Source organism: Andrena cerasifolii, chromosome 16 (assembly GCF_050908995.1).
Source record: "Andrena cerasifolii isolate SP2316 chromosome 16, iyAndCera1_principal, whole genome shotgun sequence".
Taxonomy (NCBI): domain Eukaryota; kingdom Metazoa; phylum Arthropoda; class Insecta; order Hymenoptera; family Andrenidae; genus Andrena; species Andrena cerasifolii.
In genome coordinates, this window is record NC_135133.1 from 2,604,246 (window position 1) to 2,624,421 (window position 20,176).

General features: G+C 38.1%; 3 protein-coding genes across 5 annotated transcripts in view; 2 read left to right on the plus strand and 1 right to left on the minus strand.

The window, feature by feature from the left end:
- The window catches only part of LOC143377869 (uncharacterized), a 46,407-nt gene extending 36,054 nt beyond the window's left edge, over positions 1-10,353 (plus strand). For all 3 annotated transcript variants that reach the window (XM_076829654.1, XM_076829655.1, XM_076829656.1), the window contains exons 7-12: positions 739-1,108; positions 2,024-2,204; positions 3,162-3,325; positions 4,390-4,593; positions 6,885-7,052; positions 7,618-10,353. In XM_076829654.1, coding sequence (XP_076685769.1) covers positions 739-1,108; positions 2,024-2,204; positions 3,162-3,325; positions 4,390-4,593; positions 6,885-7,052; positions 7,618-8,213 — 1,683 coding nt within the window. In that variant the 3' untranslated portion in view covers positions 8,214-10,353. The remainder of the gene's footprint in view (positions 1-738; positions 1,109-2,023; positions 2,205-3,161; positions 3,326-4,389; positions 4,594-6,884; positions 7,053-7,617) is intronic.
- LOC143377894 (uncharacterized) overlaps positions 1-20,176 on the minus strand; it is a 93,497-nt gene that overhangs the window by 19,704 nt on the left and 53,617 nt on the right. The window lies entirely within an intron of this gene.
- Positions 12,909-17,399, plus strand: LOC143377989 (uncharacterized). Its single transcript, XM_076829872.1, has 5 exons — positions 12,909-13,079; positions 13,274-13,595; positions 13,938-14,078; positions 14,962-15,589; positions 16,785-17,399. The coding sequence occupies exons 2-5, from the start codon at positions 13,453-13,455 to the stop codon at positions 17,316-17,318; spliced, it is 1,446 nt and encodes a 481-aa protein (XP_076685987.1). The 5' UTR covers positions 12,909-13,079; positions 13,274-13,452; the 3' UTR covers positions 17,319-17,399.

Below are 20,176 nucleotides of genomic sequence, written 5' to 3' on the forward strand. Positions count from 1 at the left end.
TTTGTTTTAAAATTAATCATTGCAGACAGCCTTGGGGAGTCGTTAAAGTCAAGGCGTCAAAAAATTGATCCAAATCGGTGGGACCTCTATCTCCAAAAGTTATTATCCGATTCGACTGAAACCTTGTTTATTTTGAAGATTATTCTTTTGGCTAGGGGGGAAGTAAAAAAATACAGAAATTACATTTTTTTTAGAAAATAACGACACTACAAGTTTGAAATCAGTTTTCCCTGTATTTTTCGTCCTTTCAACGCCTTTGAAAATTATAAATTTCTAAATTTTTGTAATTTTTTCTAGCCCTCCCCCTAGCCAGAAGTATATTCTTCAAAATAAAAAAAGTTTCAGTCGAATCGGATAATAATTTTTGTAGGTACAGCGCCCACCGTTTTGAGAACACTGTTTCGAGAAAAACGCGTTTAAAGTTTTACGCGAGTGCCGATTAGCCGAGTGTTACCCCTGCATTTGCCGCTACTCAAATGCCTATAACTTCGGGAATTTTACGAATTTCAACAAATCCCTTTAAACACGTATTCCTAAAAGATTGAACATTCGAAAAATGAAATAAAAAAAAAATCGACATTTAGACCGGAACCACCCCTTAACAAAAGGTAGAGTGGATCGGAAAAGTGGTAACTATTTTGTCCGCTACTGTATATCATAAACATCCCTCCCCAAAGCAGGACCAGGAAAAAAAAGAAATCCCTAGATTATTAATCTAAACAATCATCCCCCATCTAGGATAACGCCAGTCAGGCTGTTAACTACCATTCGTACAAATCGAAGCTGAAGAGTCTGAAAACAACGGACGCGGACCGCGAGATGAATCGACGAAGGTTCTTGTCAGAAGAGATAGCGTGGTCTGGAAAGGAGTATCAGAAGATCACCTGCGGGAATCCTGATCTGGAGAACGAGAGGGTAGTCCTGAATCTACCACTGTTCAATTATTCCTTGAGCTCTGAACCCTACAAGACCCTGGACACCGACGAGTGCAGAAAAAGTTGCATCGTCACTGCGCCCCGCGGACAAATGTGCTCGAACAAGGACATGATGGTGGAATACAACGTGGGGGTGACTTTCTGGATGTACTTTGCCGTCAGGGTGTTCATTGGTCAGCATTTATTCATTTCTTCGCTTTAATAATCAGAAAGCATACAAATTAGGGGTTCTCAAATATCAAGACACTTATTTTATTGTTAAGGGGTTGAAGCACCTTGGTCAGGTCAAGAAATATCGCATCTTTGGGAAATTATTTCTAAGTGACAACAACAGTTTTGTCGATAAAAATTTTTTCAAGGAAGACACAGACATCTTTGAATAATATATACAATTTTTCTTTCAAATATCAAAACATTCCGGAAACTTTAAATACGTTTTTCTGGAAACCACGTTTTCCGAAACGGTGTACACTGTAATTTGAATAAAACTCTATGGATTTTTATACAATTTTGCACAGATGTTCTTAAATGTATTCTCTATCGCCCGACCGTCAATTTTTTCTCGATATTTAATTTTTACCTGACTTACGTGTAAATAAAGTCCACTTTCTTGCACACGAAAATGAGCTTTAGCTTCAAAGTGTAGCTATTTTGTTATTTTCAACCAGTCGAAAAATTGACGGTCGGACGGTAGAGAATACATTTAAGAACATCTGTGCAAAATTGTATAAAATTCCATACAGTTTTCCTCAAATTACAAAGTGCACCGTTCCGGAAAACGTGGTTTCGAGAAAGACGCAGTTAAAGTTTTCGGAATGCTTTGATATTTGAAAAAAAAATTGTATATATTATTCAAAGATGTCTCTATCTTCGTCGAAAAAATTGTATGCATAAAAGTGTTGTTGTCACTTCGAAATAAATTCCCAAAGATGCGATATTTCTTGACCTGGCCAGGGCGGTCTAACCCCTTAATTAGCTATTGGTTATAATTGATGAAGCATTTTATCAATAGGGATCGATAGAAGTGTTTAGATTAATGGAATGAATTTTTGAGCGCAGGATTTTCGATAATGGAGCTTTGTTCGCAGGTGTTATTGGTGGCACCACGTTTGCTATGTTCGAGGGTGCAGTGATCGCGATATTGAGGGAACAAAAGGCTGATTATGGGCTTCAAAGGATTTATGGCAGTATCGGCGGGATGATATCGTCCCCTCTCTCGGGGCTTCTCATCGATTACGCCAGTACCGGCAAGAGTTACACGGATTTCAGGTGAATAATGCCTTCATCGAATGACTAATTTCTACATATGCGATTTTCATTATCCGAGAAAATTTTAACGACAAAAAGACTTGTGACGCATCTACGAAGAGAAGAGATCACTGGTCACGTGAAGTATCGAGATCTCTTTCCGTATAAAACGGATCGATGTTAAAATATCATTGAGATAAACGTGTAACAAATTACAGCGGTGAAAGGAATTAAATTATTGACCGAGTGAAATGGAAGCATTTATTAGGAATTTAGGAAAAGCCCTAATTTATTTGTTTCTCTGACAAAATCAACAGTAACTTTTCAAGCAAGCTGAAGAAGAAAATCTAAACACGATTAAAATATGTTAGGAGAATGCTATCAGCAAAAAGCTATAAACTACACAAAAAAATTAAGGAAAATCCCTTCGTCGCATTCTTGAATGATTCATTTCATCTATTTAGTATCGAAATAAACGTACAGAAATAAAAATAATATTTTTTACAGATCGACCAGGGGAAAAGTTTAAAGAAATTCGTGTAAAGTAAATAATGTATCATCTGAGACATAGATGGAATTGTTGTAAATTAACAGTGATTAGTTAAAAGGACATGGCGTATTATTTAAAATTTAAAAATCAGTAAACAAGTGACTACTCCAAGCGACAAACTTTATCGTCAGAAAAATGTATCGAAATAAATTAGCTCTAAAGGTTTCTAAAGTTGTATGTAAATTTCGAGTACCTATTCAAATTGGTTTTTCTGTTTTATTTTTCTTCTTACATGATTTTTAAGAAAATTGTATACCTAACTATGCCTTTGCTTGGGCATTTATTTTTCAATTAATGTATACATAATTATATATTCGGCAAAAGGTACGGGTCGAGCTGTATAGACCACTTCTACACATTCATGATTTCACTTAAACAGTCAGCGTCACATTGCACGCACATTCTAACACTCCAATTATACCTTACAGGCCTGCGTTTTATCTGTACGCTGCGCTAAAGCTCATGTCAGGAGTACTGATGCTCGCTATTAACTTGGAGTTCAAATCACCAGCCAGCGACGTCCTCCGCGACGTATTCACTGTTTTAAGGAACATCGAGGCCGCAGCACTCTTCATCGCTTGCTTCGTTCTTGGTAAGAACCACGTCGCCAATTACCTTCGATCCACCGACTAAATCCTCAAATCATCGTATTGTTGCGCCCCTAGCATGTGTTCCAACTCGAATTCGAACGCGGAGAATATCCAAAATTTGCCAGTTCCCAAAATAAAGTCCCAAAAGTTGTCTCAGGCCTCTGTGTTTAGCTTTACCAAATTATTTCGCTCAAAATTTGTCGCTTTCCAAAATTGATTGCTCTCCAAAATTTGCCGTTTCCCAAAAATTGATGCTCCCTCAAATTTACTCCTTCTCAAATTTGGTGTTCTCCAAAATTTGTCGCTTTCCAAAATTTGATGCTCCCCAAATTTGGTGCTCTCCAAATTTGGTGCTCTCCAAAATTTGCCGCTTCCCATTTGATGCTCCTCCAAATTTACTCCTCCTCAAATTTGATGCTCCCCCAAATTTACTCCTTCTCAAATTTGATGCTCCCCCAAATTTACTCCTCCTCAAATTTGGTGCTCTCCAAAATTTGCCGCTTCCCAAAATTTGATGCTCTCCAAATTTAGTGCTCTCCAAATTTGGTGCTCTCCAAAATTTGTCGTTTCCTAACATTTGATGCTCCTCCAAATTTACTCCTCCTCAAATTTGATGCTCCCCCAAATTTACTCCTTCTCAAATTTGATGCTCCCCCAAATTTACTCCTCCTCAAATTTGGTGCTCTCCAAAATTTGCCGCTTCCCAAAATTTGATGCTCCCCAAAATTTGCCGTCCTAGGCTACAGCCTATTTAGTCGATAGGTACACAAATCCGCCCCTGAATCACCCATCATTAAATCTCTAAATCCTCCCGAACGTTTCGATGCCGTTGCAAAAAAGAACGCTAAATCAAGTTGCGCAACCTGCATCATCGCCCGCTTCCTGTAATGACACTGACATTTCATGCCGATGCACTTGTGTGCTACTTTTTATGAAATTACTTTTTTCCTTTCGATTTTAAACGGGGTGTTATACTTTATGCAACGCTTGTCCCATGTGTCGCCTGATTGAGCAAGTTACGAACGGCTAATTGCCAGTTTTATTGAACGGGAATTCTTTTTAACAGGAACCGCCTGGGGCTACATCGAGTCGTTCCTCTTTTGGCTGATACAAGATTTAGGTGGATCAAGATCGCTCATGGGTATCACCATAACCGTAGGCGGTATAGCTGGTATACCATTACTGGTTCTATCTGGCCCAATCATATCGAAGATCGGCCATGCCAATGTACTTTTCATAGGATTCGTTTTTTACGCCATAAGACTTTGCGGTGAGCATGCATCTTTGTCTTCTTATTTGCATGCTTTGACTGAGCAATTTTCATTTGGACTTGATAATATGGCAGCTATGGTGTACTTTCTTTCAGCTGCCATTTTTTGTGACGTATGGGGTGTAAATAAATTATATAGCACGGCTCACACGGGTGATTCTAAACCTCCGAATCAGTGGAGATTTATTTAAAAAAATGTACCGCAAAATTGACTCTGAGCTTTTAATTCAGGGTCAACTTTTTTATTGTGTTTCGTTCACTAAAACGAGCAAAAGTGCCAAAGGAGCTGTGCTGCGGAAAATGTTTCAAACAATGAACGACAAAAATGCTTCCTTTGACAGTTTTTATCCTCCCAGTGGGTAGAACACATTAAAATAAAAAAAAAAATGGATATTCGCCAAATTTGAATTTCGAGGTCAGGATCAATTTTGCGGCTAATTTTTTTTAACAGATCTCCACCGATCCGGAGATGTAGAATCACCGTGTCAACCATGATATATAATTTGTTTACACCAAGGGTTGAACGAAACTGTTAAAATTTTCAATTAATTATGAAATAACTGTAACTTTATCACTATTATCGTTTCTGTTCCAAGAAAACTCTTATAAAATGCAGTGTATTAACTGACACGTTTATTCCATACATTTTTATGTAAAGAAGAAACTTTTATTTTCTTCATTAAAATAGAAATTTTTCTAGTTTAATAGGAACATTTAATCTGCTCTGAAACAGTTAAAGTTATGACAAGCAGATTTCCTGCAAATGTTGTGTAGTAAATAGATCTGCAGTTCGAACCTGAAACCGTTCGGTGGAAACAGTTATATAAAAATCACAATGTGCTTTCTCTTCTGTATTTTTTCTGCTTCTAATTCCTTAACTAATACTAATTAAAAAAATATTCCCAACTTTTATATTTTACCCTTAAATATCTGTTCACAATTATATGATCCTCAAGAACTTTTATTAATTGAATATAAAATAACTGTTAAAACTGAATTCTTACAGCAGGGTTAAAGTGTTAATGTACCTACAAAATTAACTTAAAACAGAAAAGAAATGTTTTAAAAGTTAAAAGTAGGTACAATAACTAAGGATAAATAACTTTTATTTATAATAGTTAACAGTTTCATTCGACCCCTGGTTTACACATACACTAATATAATTTGTCATATTATTATTATTATTACATCTTTATTACTCGATTGAATGATGTAATGCGTAAGGGTGAGTGATAGTAATAATTGGAGTAAAGGCGATGCTGCAGTAGGTACTGTTAATAATAAGCCTAGCCATTAACAAGAAAAATTAAAAAAATTAAAAAAATTAAAAAACCCGACTGCTTAAAAAAACATTAAAAAAATTAATTTTTAATTTAATTTTTTTATTAATTTAATTTTTTAAATGTTTTTTTTTATTAATTTAATTTTTTTAATGTTTTTTTTAAGCAGTCGGGTTTTTTAATTTTTAAAATTTTTATTTAATTTTTTTTAATGTTTTTTGACAATTCTAAAGACACCTGATTTGTCCAAATCGGTGTATCCGTACAGACTCTAGAGCGTAACATGTCTATACATACATAGCCTGATAAACACAATACCCTCCTTTGCGTGCCACAGTCGGGTAAAAACAGAAAACTAAGAATTAAACTAAAGTTAATACAAATAAAATGAAATACAGCAACTTATATATAAGAATCAACCTCGACTGGTAACATGGACTACGACAGGGAGGGTAGTAATTACAAACTAGAGCTGACATGTTAAGGGAAGTTGGCTTAGTGGATACATTGCCCAGCCGCGTGTTTAATCTTAATCATAATATATAAAGCAGAAAGTGTTTGTGTGTTGTCTGTCGCCTAAAAACTTTCGAACGATAAACTCTGGGATCATGAAACGTGCCTCAGTTCATTATCATAATGTGACCATTTTCACAACAAAAAAAATTTAAAAAAAAAACAGTTTTTTTATAAAATGGGAATCTAAATTTCGGGCGAAGCCGAATAGTAAACTAAGTAGAGTAAAGCTAGTGTCTAATAAGATTCTAACTGTCGGATACTGGCTGGAAGGGGGTTGTAATAATTTGCAGCGATATACATAGGAGTGGAGAATAATTTTGTTGTAAGAATTGAAGAAGGCTTCGCGAAAAATATTGAAAGGGGTCATTGCAATGTTAATGAATTCAAATAATTTATTGCTATTTCTTAGAATACTTCTGTGTGTTATGATTGGACTGTCGTAATTAGCGTAAGTAGAATTGTTTAGAAATGCGATGTTTAATAATATGTTTGCAGGTTACTCGTTAATATACAATCCATGGCACACCCTTATCTTCGAGGCCCTGGAATCTGTCACATTATCGCTCAGTTTCACCGCTGCTGTAACTTACGCAGCGAAACTGTCTACCACCACTACTGACAGCTCGATACAAGGACTACTTGGTGGAGTTTACTATGGAGTCGGTTAGTGATCAATTTAAATATCATGTTGTCTCTAATTTTAATTACAACAAGAAGATACTTAGTCACAACTCCTCGGAACAATAGAAAGAAGTGTACAACACTTTCGCAGACAATGCCACATTTTCAATTGTCTTATTTAACGCACTTCACATTTTTAACCCTCAGACGGTGATGCCTGGGTCTACTTTGACCCACATTCCCAATGTATTTAATCTAATTCAAAGAACAATTTCCAGAGCTCGAAATATCAATTGTTATAAGAAATGATTCACGTTGCTAAATGATCCAAGAAAAAAAATACCCCCCAACTAATTGTAAGCTAGATTTAATAATTTAAAAACGTCATCAGAAATGCAAAATTATCGTGGTGACCTGTTAGCATGAGGTGTTTAATATTACAAAATACTTAAAATGAAATATTTAATATTGATATTAATATTTCTTCAATCTGTCTGATGACCAGTAGGATTAAAAAATTAAATTAAAAACTCTCGTAATATTCACGAAAAAAGCTAGACACTAAAGAGTTAAACAATGCAATTCTGATCTTTGAAACTATTCCCAGGCAAAGGTTCTGGAAGCTTAATTGGCGGCTACTTGATGAAGGCCTACGGGACTCGGCCGACCTACCGAATATTCGCAGTGATCACTCTAATCACTGGCGTAATGTACTACATCTTCAACGTGGCCTATCTGAAAAAGCGGCCACAGGTCGAGGGCAACGACATCGTCAAGAAGAAGCCAAAGCCCGTGCAGAATCAGAACGGTCTGGAAAGCGGTGTCATCGAGATTGCGTTGGAGGAGAAGAAGCAGTGCCAGAACGAGGAGAAGGAGAAGGAATCGAAGAATACAGCTGGGATCGAGAACGAGGCGTTCTCGAAGGAGCAGGAGAGCACGAAATACTTGAGGGAGGATGAAAATCAACGGCCGAACAACCTGGAGGCGCTTAATAACGCGAAGAATCTCGACAAGATCGAGAAAATGCCGGTGGAGCAGGGCAGGAAGAAGTTCGGCGCGAGGAGGCTGAAGAAAGCGCAGACCGACGAGCAGGACCGATCGAAGGACTGCTCGAAGCAAAACGGCGCGACGAATCCAAGCTTCGAAAGCGACGATCAGAATCGGTACAACGTCACCGTCGAGAATCGACCGGATGATAAGTGAAAACAAGTTCCTCCGAGGGATCTATTCCTTCTGTGCCTGGCCATCAATTTCTCGAGCGAGTCGATCGTCAGTGGTGTTGGATGAAACGGCAAGATTAAAGAAGTAACGCAGGCTGATCTGTTTCTCATTTAAGTGGCATGTAGATGGTTGTGCATGCTTGTCAATCACGATGAAGCGAGAGCTTTCTTTCGAGGGCAGGGGGTTGAAAAATGATTGCACGTGGTATTTTACCCTACGAAGTTTCATGCTTCCGTGATCGTTTTGACAATCTATGCTGTACGCTCGACGGTATTTAATTTCGTACTCCGCGGCCGAGGGAATCAGATTTTCGAAGATTTTTAGACTATTTTTTGTACCTAAATTCAAGTAGGTACGTACGCTTTTTTTTATCGGGGATTCTTCATTGTTTGTTAAGGGTAAAATTGAATTGCAAGTGCTGTTATGCAGCTTGAAATGTGATTGATAAACATGTCTGACTGTCCATGGGTCACTTAAGTCTCGTGTTCCTAGAGATTCTGTATACTCATACTCAGACCAACTTTTCCAGTGAAAAGCTGTTCTGGGGCGATTTAACTAACATCGTGCATGTACTTCACAACGTCAAATATCGAATTACTTTTACTGTATATTTTTCTTCCTTTTGTTAGCATTCAGAAACGTAGAGAGAAAACGTATTCCGAACGTAATGTTTTATTTCTAGCCTTAGGGGTAACGTTGAATCTCCATTTTGTACACGTTTTTTTTTTCATAGAGTAATATAAAACGAGGATAATGTAAATTCTGCGTTTGGACGAATCTCGCGAATTAAGTAGTATTTAAAATAATTTTAATGTAATAGAACAAGTATGTTTGTTGTTGTTATATAAGATTATATATTTCTGCAGCGAAATACTGTAATATATTTATAAAGATCAAGAATAGGAATGTATTATACACGAGCAAGTAGCCAGGTAAAGCCACCCTTGAAAATTTCTAGATTTATGTTAATTAGTAAGTCTGTGCTGAACATTCCGAGGCAGAAAATGCAAATTTCTTGGAAACCTAATTAACCAGGGATAACATAATTTTAAAATTGATTATTGTGACTCCATGCAATTACCAGCAGTATATATTTGCCAAGGAAGAACTCACAGACTTTCCACATCCTTGAAAATTTTGCAAGGGATTTTTGCTGTTCAAATCGCTGGTGGTAGAATTAGTATTCTTTTGGAAGATGATTGCGACTTTAATGATACTTCATCGAAGGTTTAATTGTAAGAAGGCATCGACAGTGACTGTATTGTAAGAGGGCTATGATAAAAGAAGATTGATATAGTGTCAGTATTCTATTAACAATATTCTAAATGAGAATTTGCGCTGAGAAGGTTACAGAAGAAAAGAAATATTGTTACTATCGCAAGACAGTAATTTCAAATGTCGCTAAAGCTATTGTGAAGCTATTTACAATTCTGATGAAACGTTGGTCTGGAACACTTCAACAATTTTGATTGCAAGCTTACGTTTGCAGTTGAGAAATTACCCTCAGCCACTTGCTATCTCGAAAAAGTTATAAATTGCAATCAACTTCATCGGAAAAGTCACGTGTACTTCAAAAATTATCTTCGGCTGTTTCATATCCAAAAAAAACTTACAAATTTAAAAAATTTCACAAAAAAAACTCATTCCCAGTTGGAAGATCAAGATTTCAAAAACATTACAATTTGAAAACACACAATCGGCAGAACCACTTTGAACTGAAAAATCATTGCTACAATTTGAAAAATTTATCTATTTCTATTGAACAGACACGATGTAAGCTCCTAACATTTCTCTCGATTTTTCCGAACCTTTTTCCTAAAGCTCATTATGCTGCAAAAGATTCAGTTATCTACGATAAACGCTAAAAACCAAGAGAGATAGGTGTTAATATGTATAACTATGTCCTAATAGGGCAAACCCAAACACAGCGTTCGAAGTTGTTAAATAACGAAGGGATAACGACCGTTCTGACAAAGGAACAATGTGATATAACTGTGCAGGAAATAGACGCGTAACCGCAACTCCCGTAATGTACATTCGTGAAGGGGATAATTATTGTAAATTGTCCTCGGATTGCGGCATAGTTTCAATAGAAAAATAAAAGGAAATACGAGTAAGTGAATTTGTTTTCTCCTTATCTCCATTACCCTCCCCCAATAATATATTACACTCAACACTCAACACTTGACACCCGACACTCGACACTCAACACTCAGCACTCAACACTCAAACACTCAAACACTCAAACACTCAAACACTCAACACTCAACACTCAACACTCAACACTCAACACTCAACACTCAAACACTCAAACACTCAAACACTCTGTTAGAATATAATGTTTATTTATTGAAGAAAATAAAAGTTACACAGTCGAACGTCAGTATAATAATAATAAGAACTGTATAAAACTTAAACTAAAAGTAATAGAAAGAATAGTCTTTAGCGTGATACAAGTTATCCGTTCAGAGGGTTTTCTCGGACTGAGAAGCGCAGGGGTCGAGAAGACCGTTTTCCCCTCTTTTGGGTCTCCTGTAGCGAAAGAAAGGAAAACTCATAAGTTACCGGGTCCTTAAAGTCCCTGACACTCTAACTCTAGGAACAGTCTATCGTTGTACATATTCCAACACACTCAAACACTCAAACACTCAAACATTCAAACACTCAAACATTCAAACACTCAAACACTCAAACACTCATCACTCAATACTCAACATTCAGCACTCAGTACTCAGTACTCAACACTCAACACTCAACATTCAAAGACTCATCACTCAACACGGGGTTGAAAACAGTTATGATATCGGTTTCGGTTCTCAAAACAGTTATGAGAACCGAAATAATATTGAAACAGTTACGAGTGAAAACGGTTCTGGCCTATTACATCGGTTTCGGTTCCAGTTCTACAGAACCGATATTATATCGGTTCCGTAACGGTTATACATCGTTTATATACAGTAAACTCTGGTTATAGGCTGGGCTCGCCTCAACCATGCGTAAGCGCCTTTTAAATTATGATTAAATAATAAATCTGTGAAGAATAAATTGATTCTCAAAAGGAGTTTGAAATAATTTTTTTTTAAGTTACGTTCAAGTTAAACCCTTATTAATGTGGTGTGCCCCCTTACTGTTATAAATCGATATATAACCGTTACGGAACCGATATAATATCGTTTCTGCAGAACCGTAACCGAAATCGATATAGCCAGAAATTTTGGTTCCTTATAACAGTTATTCAGAATATCAGTTCTTCATAACTGTTTCAGTCAGAACCGATGTATAACAGATTGAAACAGTTATTCTCGGAACCGTTTCAACCCCTGACACTCAACACTCGACTTAACCCTTTAGCCACGAAACCAAAGAAGGAGTACTTCCTGGTAGAGGTATAAAAAATGTAGTGTACTTAATTTTGTTTTTACACGATAAATAAGATTCCGAAAAAAATACATGTAAAAAAGATGCCGTGCACATGCAATAATGGAGCTTTGTATCCACACCGCAATAATAGGAACAAATCGTCAAACCTCGAACTCAAGTTTTTCCGATTGCGTCACTTACGAGATAAAGTCGGAATGGAAGGCTGATTGTCGCTGCAGCCGTTCAAATAAGTCGTAAAAAACGGATAAATCATTTACTTGAGAGTGTGCAATAGCCTTGAATGCAAAATTCTAAGTATTTGTTTTTCATTGAGAGTAATTTCCTAGAAAAATAAATATGAATATTTTTTTTCTTGGATTTAAAATTAAGTGAAGATTTTTAAAAAGGCAAATTTATCGGACCGTGGTAGATAAACAAAAATCGTGTTAATCCCTTTTCAGGGAATTTACTTTTTCTCTGACCGTGTTCAATCGAAATTGTGTAATAACAGAATTAAGCGTATATTAATTGTATCAGCGACAATTTCCTCAATGCTGCAGATTTCAACCCTTTGCATTATCTGTATGTCCCTCTGACACATCAAAGTTTAACCCTTCGTTGACACAATGGGTGTGAGCAACCCATAAGCTGATTTTGACGCTCTGTACCTTCTACACATTTGCAAAATAAATAGGTGCCTTTTTTTCCAAAGCCGACTTACAAACTATTTTTTTTCTCAAAATATTATATCCGAGCAACAACTCTGTTTATTTTCAGATTCTAATATTGAAATTTGTAACAGTTACATTTTTTTAAGATTTACCTCGTTTTCTTCGACATATGGTAATCTAGAATTTTTTTACAAAAACTTTGATAAAATTTCAATAAAAACACTAGTGAAATACATTCTAGAGACCTTGAAATTGACCCATGATTTTTTTCATAACAACTGGATTCTTTAGACGAGAATGACAGTCGTTCCAAAATTCCTCTGGGTGTGAGCCACCCAGGTATGTCAAAGTTGATTAAAAAAAAGAGGTGTGTCAACGAAGGGTTAAATTAAAGTTGCATACTGATACCACTAAACCTTGTACAAGTTTAGTAGAATTAAATGAACTTCTAATTTTGAAATTATTACACTATAATTCCCCCCATTTCAAAATTCTATATCTAATGAGTGTAGCGTTGGATAAAAAATCCTTCGACTGATAAATAAATAAGTTGGAGTACAAAGGGTTAATTCTTAGCTTATGACCACGTAATCGCCATAAATGACACACATATCTTTCAGAAATATAGCAACAGAATTTAGTCAGTGTCCCGATCGTGACACCACTTCTCTTCAAAAGAACTTCATCCCCCAGAGGGTTGGAAAGAGCCTCCACCATCGACTCAGTGATCTGGATCAAGCATTTCCCGGTCAAGGACGGATTAGCGACCATTTGTTTCCTTCCTCGTCACGTTTCGTACGCAGAAACGCTGGTAACGGTGTGTTATAGTTTGCCAAGTAGATTAGGACCATTTCGTCGAGACTCCAAATCATTAGAGCGTCGACGTTCGTGGCAGATATCCTGTCCACCTCGAGTCCCTCGCGCATCAAGGTTAATCAAGGAAATCGGGCAACGACAACGAATCCAGTGATTTAAACTAATATCATTAAAATAAATTATCTTTCCAAAAAGTGCCACTGCGTCTTCAGGTAAGAGAGACGAAAGTTACAAGCAGAACTCAGGGCAACAGTGTAGGAAACTGAAGCTGGACAATAAATCCCCGGCGTGCTGCTGCAGAGATACAGTTACGAGTCTATATAGAAGGCAGGAGTCAGTGTTCCTGGATCATTCATCTTTAGCTATCGGAGAAGATGATACGCGCATTAATTCTCCTGCTTCTAGCAGATCTGTTAACCGCCACGGTTTTGCCGGAAGTGACGTCGTACGCGAAAGTGTCGAGAAATGGCCAGGAACAGACGCAAGCAAGGAGTGACCAGACTTCTTGGATCACCAGGTTTGACTGTTTACTTGATTGAAAAATAGGGAACAATACCAGCAGCACGAAGCCTGTTTTCACGCGAGGTTTATGTAAAAAGAAAAGCTTCGATCAGACACTTTCTCGAGCACTTAAAATGAATTAAAATGAAGAAGGGAATCTGAGGATTTTCCTTGAAATACTTTGATGCTTCTGGTTGCGTATTAATATTCACTATATGCGGTTGTGTGCTGAAAAATAAGTGGCTAATTGGTACTTTGAGGGTGGTTTGAAATAGAAGAAATTTGTGGGACAGTTCCGTGTGAAAAGGACCTAATTTTTATTTCTTTATTAAGAATGGTAAAATGTCTGACTGTACAGAATGGTCTCCCTGAGCAATGGGACAGCGAGCGAAGCCAGGGGCATCAAGAACATCGCTATTACAGTGTCGCCTGTCTACATTTCGCCGAAAATACCGAAACTCCAACATGGCGAAGCTGTTGACTACCCCTCGGCTGGGAGGTATGGTTGCAAAACGTGAATGTTTGCTTTTTCGGTGAATTTGAAAAGGGAAAGTCACCGGAGCAAGCTCCAAAGTATCAGAGGTTGATGAGCATCAACAGCTTCTATAGTGTTAGTCACTAGTAGTTAACCATTTCCTGTTGTTCTCCAAAAATTACCTGTTGCTTTTCACTAGAAACACTAGAGATGCTAACTTTGAGTCGCAAAAGTGTCCCACGTGGCAAGGGCCCCACGACCAATTCCGTCTAAAAAATACTTAGCCTATTTACAAGGGAAGTTCGGCAACACGAAAATTCAAAAAAAAATCTGAAACTTTGCAGGAATGTAGCTGACTGTAATTCTAATAACTTAACTATTTTTGTATTCGGTAATAAAAACAGTCCTAAGAGAAATAACACCGCCTTGAAGGAGCGATGAGTTTTCAGATTATCGTGAATATCTACGAAACTGTAAAAGGTATAAAAAAAAAATTAAATTCAAAGTTGCATCAAAGGTTTATTGTGTCCTATAAAGCGGCGATAAAGAATTCGCGAAAAACAGTATTTCTTTCAAAATTTACCCCCACCATCCTTTTTTCGACAATTCTTTATAAGCATATTGTAGGATATTGAAAGTCATAAAACTTTAAATTGAACTTTTTTCCGAGATCTTTTACGGTTTCGCAGATGTTCATGATAATATGAAACAATTTCTTTGAGGGAGTGTTTTCACGAGTATTTTAGAACCGTTTAATTGTCGAATCAAAAAATAGTTGCGTTATTAACACTACTCGCGCTATACTTTTGCAAAGATTCAGATTATTTTGAATTTTCGCGTTGCCGAACTTCCCTTGATAATTACTATCATCCCTCCTAGTATTTCCATTGTGCATAAATTTATACAGATATTCGACGCTGGACCACGAATTGATAGCCCAGTTGAACACGAAGAAGAAGATTCAGGACAGATATCACCCAGCATCGCTGAATACTTTTAAAAATAAGGATCCTTCGAATGGCATGAGGGAAAGCTCCAAGCCTCGACCAAGTAGCCTCTCTAATAGACCACCTAGTGGCCCTCCGAATGGACCGCCTAGTAGTTTTTCGAACGGCCCACCTAGTAGTTTTTCGAACGGCCCACCTAGTGGCCCTCCGAATGGACCGCCTAGTAGTTTTTCGAATGGTCCACCTAGTGGCCCCCCGAATGGACCACCTGGTAGTTTCTCGGATGGACCACCTGGTAGTTTCTCGGATGGCCCACCAAGTGGCCCTCCGGATGGGCCACCTAGTAGTTTCTCGAATGGTCCTCCTAGTGGCCCTCTATCGTCGAGCACCTTCGACTTCTCCAAGCCGCCATTTTCGGACAGTTACGAGTACAAACCTCCTGTATATCTGAGTGACAAACCAATGTCGAAGCCGCCAGATTATATGGAGGATAAGCCGATTTCAAAGCCGCAAGATTACATGGGCGATAAACCGATTTCGAAGCCACTATCGATGGACGATTACACGGACTTCGACGCAAATGACAAGGTAAAGTCTGTTGGTGCTTAAGTACGCTGCTTTTTCGTTCAAAATTGTTTCTCCTTGATAGGAATTCTGTAGGATTTAATGGTCCCTAGGGTGAAGCAGGGAAATTGAGAATTAAATGTTGGAAATTGCTCGAGTATATTGAAATATACGTAGATTTGGGGATTTAAGAGCTCTGGAGCATTTGGGTGTGCTCTTTTTTAGAGATGATAGAGTTACTGTTATTTTATAGCGACAGTTTGTGCTCATTCAGCTCTTTTGATTACACAAGACATCACTGATACCTAGTAGTTCTTGTTCACTCTTGAACCTAGTAGAGTAAGTTCTCTAATGAGTTCCGTATATGAAATTAGTGAAGTCAATGACATTTGCGACATGTCTCCACGTGCTTCTACAGTAGTGCAATAACACCAATGACAACAGTTCTTTCTCACAACCGCTCACACATGGAGCACAAAAGAAACACAAGAAGTCACGAAAGAAATTGCCATGACAGTAGTTTGAAGTTCACAAATACTTCACTATTCTTGCATTCAACCCTGAAATAACGAACTCATCCTCCAACTACTCTTACCCTACGAATAATCATCAACTCTAGAAACGCAGAACGTACCACAACCCCCCCACGATTACATAGTAGCTCCCTGTGAACCCCAACCTACGCGCATAAATCTAGAAAAAGGTCCATACACGTGTTCCCCTGCACATGGACAACCTATTCCAAAAACGGAATAAAGAATTTTCTAAAACTATTAATTTTTCCAAAATATATTCTCACCACCCTTTTCTTTCGATTCTTTTGTTCATATTTCAGGATATCAAACACCATACAACTTTGAATTAAACTTTTTTTCGATAACTTTTACGGTTTCACAGATATTCACGATAATATTAAAACACAATTTCTTTGAGGGGGTGTCTTCATCCCTAGGACCGTGTCATTACCGAAGCAAAAAATATTATTAACGTCACTTGAATTACATTTCTACGAAGTCCTTCAAATTCTTCAAATTCTTTGGAAATTTCGATTTGCCAAGTCCAGTTGTATGTTCTAAATTGTTCACCGCTAATATAACGAACAAGGCCCAATTCCACATTAATTTGGGACCAAGCTCTCGCGACACGTGTTAAAATTCGCGATGGCATGTTGACGAGGTGTTAAGTAATCGCTATTGACGCCCAGGATTACTGTTTTCAGCCTCCAGACTCCTACAAGCAGGAAGATCATTTCACCTCCCACGACCACCCCCCTCATGACTCCGACTACCCCAAATTCCCAGACGATTCGTCTTACACCGGGGGCTCGCCACCAAAGCCCATAGAGTACTCGGCCCACCTGGACCACCCCCCTTTCGTCGACGAACCCTACGACCACCACCACGACTTCCATCACGAGCTCATCTACGACCACATCCCAGAGTACCACGAGCACCACGAGCACCACGATCACACCGAAGAGCCAGAGATGAACGACCAGAGACTGGACAAGAGGCCCTACTCCTACTACTTCATAGGGAAGAAGCTGTGGTACGTGCCACTGTACTTCAGCATCTATTTCATCATCTACATCGCGGCTCTGGTGCTCAAGAGCATAGCCAGACACAAGATCACGTTCCCAGAACACTTGGCGGGGCACTCGAGGTCCTACACTGACTTCAGCTGGTGGCACTTCACGGAAAGGATACTGGAGGGCGTCGAGAACTTCGCGGAGAAGTACAAGAGTCTTTCTTAACCCTTTCGGTGCTACGGGCGCGTGTATGCGATTGTTCAGTGCACGCGGTGCGTGCGGGAAACGCGCATGGGCGTTCGGCAAGTACGGCTGAGAGACGCGACTGGAGGAGACCCGCACGCGGTTGAGCGTTCAAAGTGCTGGCACCCAGAGGGTTAGAACAGAAGGCTATTGACTTATGAAGGAATTAATAGGGACTCTGTTCCACGTGTTTTCTTTTAGGTGTTCGTCCTTTAAGCCTTAAGTTACTTGCGTTTTATTCCTTCTCTCGGGACTTCCATGAGACGTTTGAGTAATCGTGCTTGGAAGTGGACAGCGGTTTGCAAGTGCGACGCAAATGTTAGGATTACTATGCAGAATATTGTTGAGAATTTGTGCATGTAAATATTATAATTAAGTGCCTTGTAAATACTTCCCCATCGACGTATTATTTATTCAGAGATTATAGAAATTGTATCTTATTTTGTAAGCAACAAACCAACCCCAATATCCATCACTTTCAACTAAATCCACAAAATGAAATCTACCTTTAAGTCAGACTATGGTCGCAACTTCCAAGGTTGAAAGGTGCGTCCACCTAGTTCCTAGTTGTTAAGGATAATCATCGCGGTACACCTGTAAATGCAATAAAAGTTTCCACGAAAGATTGCACGTCTACAAACAACCTCTCTTCCCACTTTTCATCGATTCTCTCCCTCGAGTGGTCACAGCAGCATTCGAGCGCTCAGCATCGACGCTCTCCTTCGTAAATTCCCGGGAAACAGGCGTATTCGGTTATAACTGCTTCTTACCGTCGCCCCGGCAGCCGCGGCGCAAGTTTTTGGGCGCGCAACGAGATGGAATTTGTCAGTATCGGCAGAATTGAAAGAATTACTGGAAACGACGCGAGAATTCTGATGGCACCGCATTCCGATTCACCAATTACGCTTCGCCTCCAGCTGCTTTCTTTCCTCGTTTCCGTTTCTCCACCCTTCCACCCTTTCCCCTCGATTTCGTACAGAGAATACGAAGCGTCGTTTCATACGGCCCTGGTGCTCGTTCCTTGCGCGCATAATGCATTTAATACATGAGAGTGCAACTCGATTAGCGATCATATTCGATGGAACAGGTGGGTCGATTAAATGTCCACGAAATTTGAATAAAAAAAATAGGTTTAAAAGTGATGGTAATGGGCGGAAAGGGGGTTGGTAGAAATTGTCTTTGTGGTTCTTCCAGTGCCTGAAATTTCGGTGGGGGATGATTTTATAGGTTCCAAGGAATTGTTTGTGGGAAGCACGATGGGAATGATGTGAGAAGAGGAGATATACAGAAAGGGCCATAGGGCGACAAATTGACTTTAAATGATCATTACTTTGAAACGAATTTGCATGAAATGCAACGATTCGAACGCTATTTTGTCGAGGAAAGTCGAGATTTTTATTCTGCGTAAAAAGGATTGTTTAACAGCTATAAAAAAGGTTAAATTATAGGTGCAGATGTTCTGGAAAATGTATTTGGTGTTATCAAATTTGTCGCCCTATGCACCCCGCTCTCTATCTGCTTTTTTTTACAACTTTCCCATCGTGTTTCTTTATTTATAATTATGCTTTTATAATCCTTTGAAACCCATAAAATTATCCTTTATTAAAATTGCAGGTGTTGGAAGAGGAATTTTGAGCACATTCTACCAAATTTCTTTGTGCGAACCTTTGAACTATTTGAGTTTTTTTTACCAAGCAGATAAAATTGATTTTGATTTGGGTTGATTGTCTCCCTCTAAAAAGAGGAAGGGTGACGTTTAAGCGGTTATACCTAGTGAGGAGGCCGAAAATAGGCGAATGTTTGTAATTTTTTTTTTGAAAAAGCGGAAGCATGTATTTTTACAGGACTTTTTGCACTTAAAAGAGCAACATTTAACCCTTCGTTGACACTCTGGGTGTGAGCCAACCATAAGCTGATATTGACGCTCCGTAGGTACCTTCTATATGCAAAATAAATAGTTTTTTTCTAAAGCCGACTTACACACTATTTTTTCTCTCAAAGTATTATATCCGAACAACAACTCTATAGATTTTTAGCTTCTAATATTGAAATTTGTAAAAGTTACAATTTTTTAAAGATTTTCTTCGCTTTTTCTCGACATGTGATAATTTAGAATTTTTTTTACAAAAACGGTAATCAAATTTCAATAAAAAATCTACTTGAATACATTCTAGAGACTTCGAAATTGACCCATGATTTTTTTCAGAAAAATTTGATTTTTTAGAGGAGAATGGCAGTCGTTCAAAAATTGTTCTGGGTGTGAACCACCCAGGTATGTCAAAGTTGATCGAAATAAGAGGTGTGTCAACGAAGGGTTAAAATTCGTATCATCCAACTGGGATCTATTATCACTGATTAGACGCTAAAGTAGCCAAGTCTTAGGGCCTTTTCATACTTCTGTGGCTTGCAAGTAGTATTTCAAATATATCCACTTGCTAGAGGCAGTAGGGTAAGGGGCCCAATTACTGACACCTAACCAATTACTGCCACCTTAAGCTATTTTACTTAAAATAACGAATGAATAAACTATATTATATAATCTATAGTATAGATTATAGGTTGAATTACATAATTCTTTTTGTGTACGACTTTACAGCGTTTATTTGTTCGTTATTTTAAGTAAAATAGCTCAAGGTGACAGTAATTGGGTCCTTCACCCTATGGTTAAAAAAACCTAGAAAAGGATATGAAAAATATCAGTCAGAACCAGCGAAGTATCTCGCGTGAAAGGTTCCTAAGACATGGTTGCTTCAATACAGAGTTAGGCAAAATGTAATCTAATTACAAATCACAAATTACGATTAAACTGTAATTCTGTAATTAATTACACTTTATCTTCT

Excerpts from the sequence above, each read along its gene's own strand:
- LOC143377989 (XM_076829872.1), top strand. The coding sequence starts at position 13,453 with ATGATACGCGCATTAATTCTCCTGCTTCTAGCAGATCTGTTAACCGCC. Across the intron at positions 13,596-13,937 it reads CAGACTTCTTGGATCACCAG|AATGGTCTCCCTGAGCAATG; the intron begins GTTTGACTGTTT and ends CTGACTGTACAG. Across the intron at positions 14,079-14,961 it reads GACTACCCCTCGGCTGGGAG|ATATTCGACGCTGGACCACG; the intron begins GTATGGTTGCAA and ends AAATTTATACAG.